Source organism: Oratosquilla oratoria, chromosome 2, assembly GCF_046742065.1.
Source record: "Oratosquilla oratoria isolate Oo_2021 chromosome 2, ASM4674206v1, whole genome shotgun sequence".
NCBI classification, from domain to species: domain Eukaryota; kingdom Metazoa; phylum Arthropoda; class Malacostraca; order Stomatopoda; family Squillidae; genus Oratosquilla; species Oratosquilla oratoria.
In genome coordinates, this window is record NC_134778.1 from 27,928,486 (window position 1) to 27,939,473 (window position 10,988).

Here is a 10,988-nt window from a genome sequence, read left to right on the forward strand (position 1 = left end):
TCCCCATTCCTCCTCTACTCCTAGTTCCACTCTATCCTTCACTCTCACCCACTCCTCCCTCAGCTTCTTCTTATACTCATCCTTTTCTTTCTCATTTAAGCAGTTCACTCTAAGTACCTCCCTACCTTCTGCCTTTTTCCTCATTCTCCACCCATTCTCCACTCAATTTACCTTCCAGAAAATGATCTGATATTCCCCCAGTCCCTCCCCTTAGAACATGTACATCCTTAACCCCTTCCATACGGTGCCGCACACGTAGGCGTCATGGGGAGCGAGTGTATTCGCGAGGCTGCCATATCGGCGTCTTGATTATATTTATTGTAGTCGCCCCTCCATAATGACATTCTTTCTAATTCTTTTGTAATTATCAATTTTTTTTCTCATGCATACTTCCTCACCCCCCATCCCCCACCCACTGCCCCTCATGCATCACAGCATCATCCATACACAACCCTTCTCCATTCACCCCTATCTTCTGTCCTCTCCCATCCTTCCTCCACAGACATTTCTCTCTTTTGTAATGCCCCTTTCACCCCATCCATCCATCTCATCCTAGGACATCCCCTCATATTCACTCCTTCCACCTCCGCCTTCCACACTTCTTTCACTAATCTTTCTTCACTCATTCTTTCCTTGTGTCCAAACCATCCCAATACTCTTTCATCAACCCTATCTCCCAGCTCCCTCTCCACCCCTGTTCTCCTCCTCATCTCCTCATTTCTCACTCTAGCCTAGTAACCCCTATCATACTTCTCAGACATTTTATCTCAAACACATTCAAACTCCTCTCTTCCTCTCTTATGTTCCATGTTTCTGCCCCATACAGTGCTGTTGGCATAACCACTCCTTCATATAACCTCCTCTTAGCATCCATTCCCAGATGTCTGTTTCTCATTACACTTTTTAATCTACCAAGACATTTACTCGCTTCTCTCAATCTACATTCTACCTCCACTCCCACTCCTCCCTTTCCTGCCACATTCGCACCCAAGTATCTAAAACTATCCACTTCCTCCAGTCTTTCACCCTTTATGCTCACTTCCAGCCTGCTGTCACTCTCTCCCCTTGTACATGTCATCACCTTACTTTTGCCCACATTTATCTTCAGCTTCCTTCTTTCACACACCTTCACTAAATTCATCAATCCCTCCTCTGATCCTGCTACAAGCACAGGGTTGTCTGCAAACAACAACTGTCTCACCTCCCACTTCTCTCCATTTTCTTTAACCAATCTCCAACCCCTGACCCACTACCCTTGCATTCACCTCTTGCACCACCCCATCCATGTATAGATTGAACAGCCAGGGCAAAATAACACATCCCTGACGAAGTCCCACCATTACCTCAAACCATTCACTCTCTCCATTTATAATCCTAACTCAAGCACTAATACTCTCATAAAAACTCTTGACTGCTCTTAACAGCTTTCTTCCTGTCCCATATATCTGCAGTACCTCCCACAGTGCCTTCCTGTCTACCCTGTCGTAAGCCTTTTCCAAATTCATAAAAGCCCAAAAAACATCCTTACCTTTTCCTGTAGCTTTCTCACATATCTGTCTTACCACAAAAATCTGATCTACACAACCCCTACCTGTCTTAAACCCACACTGTTCCTCACCAATTACTCCCCTGTTCCTCTCCTAATCCTCTCAATCAAGACCCTCCCATAAGCCTTCCCAACTACACTCAACAAGCTGATCCCTCTGTACCTACTACACTCACACTTGTCCCCCTTTCCCTTGTAAAGCGGAACCATACAGGCTCTCCTCCAGTCCTTCAGCACTCTACCCTCTCTTAAACAAACAGGTCTTTAAGATTTTAAAGGGAATTGACAACATCAAAAGTGACAACATTTTCAATTTGGAAGGAGGTAGAAACAACTTTGCCAACCGTGTAGTTAATGAATGGAACAAACTTCCTGCACAGGTAGTGCAATGTAGTTCAGTTCGAAGTTTTAAGAATCATTTAGATTAACACCTAAGCAAGATGCTGTAATGATTATAATTTATTTTACATCATTTGTTTTTGTTTTGTTATCATTTGTCTGTCTGATTTTCATTTATTATTAGTTATATGTCCATTTATTATTATTTACTATTTACTTGTTTGTTTATTATTTAACTATACCTATGCATTTATTTATGTATCGTATTTGTTATTTACATTATTATATTTTTTATTTGTTATTTTATTATGATTTTTTTTTTTTTGCATCCGACCTAGATATGGACCAAAAGGTCTCCTGTAGGCATGCTCCACCTTTGTAATCCTTTGTAACCTCACCAGCCAGTCCACCATAACTGTACCTCCTTTCTTCAGATATTCTGCATGGCATCCATCCAACCCAGGTGTCCTTGGCTCTGACCACCTTCCAATCATCATCACCACCAAAACAAGATGCACCCCAGCTGGCCACAGACACACTTACACCAATTACAAGAGAGCTAACTGGGAAGCCTTTACTGAAGAGACAGAACAACATTTTGAAACACTTAACAGTACACCAATCACAAACATAAACAATGCTGTGCACGCTTTTAATACAATCATACAAAACGCAGACAAGAGATACATCCCTAGAGGCAACAGAAAATCACACAACCCCAACTTCACACCAGAAATCCAAGGCCTCATCAGACAACGTGACACACTTAAACACGATACCCCCACACCTATCCCTCAAAACATAGCAGACCAAATACAAACACTAAACACTGTGATTGCCAATAAAATACATGAACAAAAAACACAAAATTGGCAAAACTTTATCAATACACTTGATCACAAAACAAACACCAGCAAATTGTACAAAACACTCAACAGCATCACACTATCCAACACTAACACTACACGCTCTCACGCAGCAATAATCACAACAACAGATAATCTACCCTCAAACAGACAACAAGCAAACGCACTCATACGTCATTTTGCACAGACAAGCCATCTTACATCTCACCCTGATGACCGACGCACCATTCGACGTAAGAAAGACTTCCCCACAGACTCAGACTATACACCCTTCATAGACAGTCAGACAAAACTCATAATGCATAATCTCAAGCACTCATCTGCCTGTGGCCCTGATAACATAAGCAACATCCACCTAAAACACATTGGACCACAAGGTATACACGCACTCACAAACATTGCAAACTACAGCTATTCACACAACACTATACCCGACATCTGGAAGCATGGTAAAATAATCACCATTCCAAAACCGAACAAAGACCCAACAATCCCAACATCGCACCGCCCAATCACACTTCTCTGCACCCCCTCTAAAGTCATTGAACGCCTAATACTTAAACTTGTCACACCATATATTCCCCTTGCTGACTCACAACACGGTTTTAGGCCACTACACTCCACACTCTTCTGACAAACCTCACACAAAGAATTTTAGATGGCATCAATTCAGATAGGCCCCACCACAGAACCCTTCTTATAACGTTGGACATTAGTAAAGCTTTTGATGCTATCCCCCGCCACAACCTAACAAATAAAATATATAACACAGACATGCACAATAACACCAAAAGATGGCTGGCCAATTATCTGGCAGGCAGGAATGCTCATGTGTCATATAATGGCCAATCATCGCACATCAGAAACATTAAGAACGGAGTACCACAGGGCTCAGTTCTATCCCCCACATTATTTAATCTATACATGCATGACTTACCCACGCCAGACACCTCAGAAATACAAATCTCTTCCTACGCAGACGACATAACAATCACATGCACACATCGTAACACAGACAAAGCTGCAGAAATAATCCAGCCTTACCTTGACACACTCAACACATGGTTCATCACAAACAGACTCAAAATAGCTCCAACCAAATCTACAGCAACACTTCTCACCAACTGGACAAAAGAACACAAATACATACCTCATCTCTACATCAACAACACTCTAATACCACACACAAACACACCGAAAATTCTTGGTGTAACATACGATACATCCATGTCTTTCAAACAACACCTCACAAACATAAAAAACAAATGTACACCTAGACTTAACGCACTTAAGTCAATCACTGGAACAACATTTGGACAAAACAAAGAAACCAATATAACAATATACAAACAATGCATACGCTCAGTGATGAATTATGCGAGTCCTGCATGGGCTCCTAATCTCAGTGAGACACACCACAACACCCTTCAAATCATACAAAACAAAGCCCTAAAAACAATTACAGGCTGCACAAATACATCACCTACAGACCATTTACACCATGAAACAAAAGTCCTCAAAGTCAAGGACCACCTCGACATGAGAGGTACACAAACACTTGCTGCAGCCACCACAAACACATCACACCCGCTACACTACATAGCAGAACACCCACACACACCAAGAAACATTAAAACTACACCCAAAGACCTTTATTACGCACAGATACTCTCTTCTCTTCCTCCACAACCACCAAATACCAGCCTCCGGAAACATATTCATAATCATATCACTCACCGCTCCATTAACACACTGAAAGACAACACACTGCTGCATGCCAGACCCCCTGATATCCACCCTTCTGAATCCTCTCTCCCACGAAAGGACAGAGTCCACTTGGCCAGACTGCGATGCGGTCACCACCCAGCACTTCTAAGCTACCAGAAGAGGCTGGACGACCGTGTTGTGAACAGCTGCCCAGGATGTAACACTTCACCCCATACCATACAACACATAATGGAAGACTGCATTATACACAATCATGCACGCAAACAACACAACATACACTCTATAAAGGATTTGTGGGAAAACCCAGTTTCGGCTGTGGCCTTCCTTGGGGAGACGGGACTGCTCGGACAGACAGTCTAGGGAACGACAACAACAACAACCCAGGTGCCTTACCTGCTTTCATCATCCTAACAGCTGCTTTCCCTTCATCTTTCCCTATTTCTCCTTCATTTTCCTCATCACTCCCATTTTCTCAGCGCTTCCCACTGCAACTGCCTTTCCCTCCCTATCCTCCTTCACATTTAGCAACTCCCTAAAATACTCTGCCCACCTTCCTCTCACTGCCTTCTCTTCCATTATCATCTCTCCATCTGCACCTTTTACCTTTTTTCTCTACTTGATTCACCTCCTTTTCCTTTTAATTTCCTTCCAAAACAACTTTTTATTACTTTCAAAATTTTCTGTCATACTCTTACCCCATTTCACATCTCTCCTTATTGCTACAAAATTTTCTGTCATACTCTTACCCCATTTCACATCTCTCCTTATTGCTTCCTTTATCTTATGCTTAATTTCCCTTCTCTTTACTTTGTACCTCTCAGACAATTCCCTTATCCTAATTTGTAGCCAGTCTATGAATGCCTGCTTCTTATCTTCTACACCCTTCTTTGCTTCCTCATCCCACCACTCACTATCCTTCCTTCTATTTCCTCCCGCCCTCCTTGTTCCACACACCATCTTTGAACACCTTATGACTCCCTCCTTGAACCATCCCCATTCCTCCTCCACTCCTAGTTCTACTCTATCCTTTTTCTCCCTCCCACTCCTCTCTCAGCTTATACTCGTTCTCCTTTTCTTTCTCATTTAAGCAGTTCACTCTAAGTACCTCCCTACCTTCTGCCCTTTTCCTCTTTCTCCACCTATTCTCCACTCTCAATTTACCTTCCACCAGAAAATGATCTGATATTCCCCCACTCTCTCCCCTTAGGACATGTACATCCTTAACTCTTCCTACAGTGCTCCTGGTCACCACTATGTAGTCCATTAACGCTCTATCTGCCACCCTTCCATCCACCACCCTCTCCCATGTGTACTTATGCTTGACTTTCTTCCTAAACACTGTATTTGCTATCATCAACTCTCTTTCAAGACACATCTCCACCATCAATTCTCCACTACGATTTTTACCTGGAACTCCATACTTCCCAATCACTCCGTCTATTGGTTCATTTCCTACTCTAGCATTAACCCTTTAACCTCAGATGACAGGATAAAAAAAAGACATACTTTGAAATCTAAAAAATATATATATATATATAGTATCTAATTGTTTATAGGAAGGGCTAGCATGAAGAAGATGAAAGCATTTCTGTGTCTCATGACTACAGAGAAAAAAACTATACATATGTATAGGTGTTTTATAAAAAACATTACCATAACCGGTTTTTCGTATCTACACAACAAGCAGATGGCATGAGGTGAATGGGATAAGGTCTCCCAATACAACTATATTGACATTTCTCTCTAATCCCTCAATGCACTCATTTATATCTGCCCAAAAAGCCTCACTTTCCTCTGTGCTCTTCTCACTACCAGGCCCATACACACTTACAAAAACCCATATCTCCCTTCCCAGTTTCACCTTCATCCACATTATCCTTGATGAAACCTCCATCCACTCCACTACACATTTACCTATCTCTTCACTTACTAGTATAGCCACCCCTTCTCGCCCTCGTCCACTCTTCACTCCTGAGTACCTCCCAGCTACACTCCCAAACTCACACTCTCCCTTCCCTTTCATTTTAGTTTTGCTCAAAGCCAGTACATCCATCTTTCTTCTCACAACATACTTCCTATTTCTTCCCTTTTACTCTCATCTGTACCACATCCACGCACATTAAAAGACCCAAACCTTAGGGTACTAGTTGGTAAACTCCCAGATCCTCTTATGCCTTTACTTTTTTTAGGAATGTCCCCTTTTGGGGCTACAGGTAGTAGGACTCCTAATCCCATCCCCCGTCCCATTTTTTGTCGCCTTTTACGACTCAAGTGGAAAGACTTGGGGTAGCATTCTCTTCCCCCACACAGGGTAGGCAAAAAAAGGAAATGAATATTCAGAGAAATGGTACAGGACAGTAACAAGGGGTTGGGGGACAGCATAATGGAGGGACAGTCGTAGTATAAAAGTTTCATAATTTCTCTATGAACAGAGTTTTCCTCTATCACAGACAAAATGATGTGTGGCTCTGGTCTGTAGGAGCATCCCATATAGACCCTAAAGTATCAACTGCATGCTCCTTTGCCACAATAACATGCAGCCAATACCCCAATAGTTTGGGGAAAACCAAGCATCCAATAGAATCACCCAAATATCCTCCATATCCAAAACTTCCCACCACCCCCAATGGAGTGCTGCTCCATCATCACATTTTCCACAAACATCACTTAAAAAAAGGGGGGGGGGGTAATCTAATGAGATAGCACCAACAAAGTCAACAGGAGTTGGCATTTAGTAAAGTCCTCAGACACATTGTATTAAGGAAGATTAGTGAGACAGCTCTTTGTGTTTCCTTGTGATTCTGTTAATGTTTATCTGTAGTATGTTTAGTGTTTTTTGTATTAGTGTGTTTTTGGATACATGTTTTGCTGTGTGACAGTTGCAGTTCCAAACTTAAGTTTTATAAAAATATGACCCAACTTTGTTTTACTAAGCTTACTCATTACATATATATATATACATTTTGACCTGATTTAGAAAGTAGTGGAAGAATGTACATATCCAAAATCTTTTAGTTATTTGTGTTGATATTTTTTTTCTATATCTTTATTATTCATATATATATATATATATATATATATATATATTATTTTTATTTTATTTATTTATTTATTTATTTTTTAACAGGGCTACGGTTTGGTGATCAGATTTTACAAATCAATGGGGAGACCGTTGCTGGCTATTCCATGGAGAAAGTCCATGACATTTTTAAGAAGTGCTCTGCCAATGGAATCACAATAGCCATTAGAGACAGGTGAGACAGAAGCAAAGTCCTGTTGGAGTGAGGTTTGGATGGTCTATATTCCTCAAAAGTTTGAGGTTTTTGTTTAACATCTTTGAAATGGTCTTTATATATGATTTTACTGTATAGTTGTCTGTATCTAGTGTTATTATGATAAATGTTGGCTAGATTCTTTCTTTACTGGAAACCTGAGCCCCACAGTAACAAGTGACCCCTTCCACAAATCTCCTAAGAAAGAAATGTTTAACTCTTGCATGTGTTATATTAGTTTGGATTTGTTTCTACATCACTGGCTGGTGGAATGTGAGCCACAGTTTTCCCACTGATACCAAGATAACCAGATACTACCTGCTCTATGGTTTGAGTTGTCAACAACTAAATTAGCCCTTTGGTTTCCTACCAGTGAGGAGGGTGTGCTGGACACCCAAGTGGACAAAAAAATAAAATTATCCAAAGGGCAGATGAACTTTTCATGTATCAGTGACCGTCCAACCCTGTTATGGGTCACTAACCCACATGTTTGTGTGATAACCCTGCAGGGCCTGAAGATCAAGTCCCAGAGCCTGAGTGATTTCTTGGTGCTGTGGTTGTGCTGAACCTGATTTGAACTTCAAGTCAGACACACTGTAATTCAGGGAGCTAGTGCCAAGGCTAATGCCACAAGGGCTGCCGTTGGCTTCTGTCTCTTCCAAGGTGCTGGGGACTGTTGGGTTAAAGATGTACACCCAAAACCTAGTCTCCCCTTGGGTTTGGTTGAGGGTTGGACATTGGAGGGTAAATCCTTAGTTTATATTTATGGCATCCATACACGACACTTGTGGTGGTAGACTTGCAACCTGTGACTAATCCATCGAGCCCACCACATGAGCTGCCAGGGTGTTGCAGATGAGGCACAAATATATCAAACCAGGCCCAGGGTAAATCTCTGATGGGTTCTCCATGTAGGTGCTTGGAACTTTTTCATCTCCCAGGATGGTTGGCTACCATTTTATTGGAGCTAAGGAGGCATAGAATAGATATAGTGGCTTTCTGAGGTGAGGAGACCAGACAATGATGAGATAAGTAGTTAGGGTTCCACCCACTACTGGTTGGGCCACAGCAATAGGGTCCACCTCATGGGGAATAGTTGTAGACAATCATTTAATCAATCCATTGCCCTAAGTCTCTTTTGTAGGAGACTCTCAGCTATGGCCCTCTGGTATTTAAATTCCTTTACTCGTAACTAATGTTATTGGGTATGTGACAGGTATGACAGAAGTGTGAGGTGTTGCAGGTATGTTGGGTAAGGGCAGATCTATTGAGAATGATCAAAAGTTTTTACATAAGTGGTAGAGCATAGAGTGGATGGTTTGATGTGAAGGTTGTGTGATGTTACCATGGTTCTTGAATATGTATGTGGTAAGGGAGGTAAATGGGAGAGCTAGGTAAAGTTTAGGAATTTGTGCCAGAGAGTGGAGGGAAATGGAAGGTGAACCAGCTGTTGTTTGTGAAAAATACTGTACTTATGGCTAAGATGGGAGGAGAAATGAATAGATTTTGGATGGGTATGGATTAGGTGTATGCTTTGACATGGCCATACCCATTTTAAGAGTGAAAAGACCTTTGTATGTAAGTATAATGTGGTTTACGTTTGTCCTTCACAGGCCATTTGAACGTACTGTAACTCTACACAAAGACAGTGCAGGGCACATTGGTTTCCAGTTCCGTGATGGTGAAATCACTGCCTTGGTGAAAGACTCGTCTGCTGCCAGAAATGGTCTTCTCATAGATCACCACTTGTTGGAGGTAAACCATGCCACAGACTTAGTATTTATAGAAATACATATAGAAATAGGAAAAGTGTTTACTTAGTATTTATAGAAATACATATAGAAATAGGAAAAGTGTTTTGTATCATACTACTGCAAAGCCTATCCAGAAACAAATCTAAATATGGGTGTGTAATTGCCTCTCATAGAAATTATTTATATGTTTGCTGAGTGACAAGGTCTGTAGGAACATCACTAAAGTCCCCCCAAATATTAACTACATAAGATCTGCAATCAGCACTCCATGTGTGTGTGTATGAGAGTGATTGGTTGATTGATTTATATTTATTTAGTCATTGAACTCCTTCTGTTCACAGGTGAATGGACAAAATGTTGTTGGCCTTAAGGATAAAGAAATATCTGGTATCATTGGTGAGAGTGGGCAAGTCATCACAGTGACAATTATGCCATCGTTCATTTACAAACACATGATGAAGCACATGGCATCCTCCCTCGTCACAAAATTCATGGACCACTCCATTCCTGACTTGTAAAGATTTTAAGTTGAGAACTGATTTTTTTTTTTTTTTTTTTTTTTTTTTTTTTTTTCCCACATTTTCTTATTACTTTTCAAAACTGTAAACATAGTGCTGCAAATTGAGAACTACCTTTTGTTAACACTATTCATGAATACTACTCTTCCCATAAAGGATTGCTGTCACAATTTTGAACATAATGTTTTAATATCAACTTCATACTCTCCACAATTATTGTAACATAAATCATGAAAGCTGGAGAGTTTGACTACATCTGTTGCTTCAGAAGTCAACAGACTTAATTGAAATAGATGATTTTAATTTTTGTAAGCAGTTATCAATAGAGGTGTTGAAGCCCATAGCATATATCAAAGAGTTTAATGTATGCAGAATGTGGTTTTAAATATTCATATTGCAGATGTAATTTTCTAATTGGTATTATTGCTTTTATCTTTGAATCGGGTCTCTTTATTGTTTAGAATATAATGAAAATTAATTGAGTTGATATTATTTTATTTACAAATTTTGTTGATTAGTGGATTAACAGTTCCTGTAGGAAGTGTTAACTGCACAGACTATTAATTGGTGGCTGATAGTACCTTCATTCTACTATTAGTGATTATAGGGAGTTGGCAGTCTGAGTGTGTTGGACATTGTAAGCCTCGTAAGGGACCAATACTATATAAGGAACATATCTTCGAAGGTTCAACAGGTGTTAGAATGAAAGCTCTACATTTTTCAATTGCTTGGTAACATCATAGATTCGTTTGTTTGAAGCCATTTGAATTAAAATTTTTGGTTCCATATCAAAATGTTGGAGCTCATTCAACATATTGAATTTAACAGAACACATTTTGACATTTAAAGAAGTTTATATGTAATTGCTTTATAGCTCATTGATTTTTAGAGAAAATTATGACCATGATGGTTTACTACAATGCTAATAATGATTACCTAGGAAAGATGAAAGGTATGAATATCCA

The 10,988-nt window shown here is 40.4% G+C and overlaps 1 protein-coding gene across 1 annotated transcript in view; it reads left to right on the forward strand.

Annotated features, from left to right (window-relative positions):
* The window catches only part of LOC143037912 (syntenin-1-like), a 153,489-nt gene extending 142,981 nt beyond the window's left edge, over positions 1-10,508 (forward strand). The window contains exons 7-9 of the mRNA XM_076206578.1: positions 7,607-7,733; positions 9,365-9,506; positions 9,847-10,508. Coding sequence (XP_076062693.1) covers positions 7,607-7,733; positions 9,365-9,506; positions 9,847-10,023 — 446 coding nt within the window. The 3' untranslated portion in view covers positions 10,024-10,508. The remainder of the gene's footprint in view (positions 1-7,606; positions 7,734-9,364; positions 9,507-9,846) is intronic.
* The last annotated feature ends 480 nt before the right edge of the window (positions 10,509-10,988 follow it).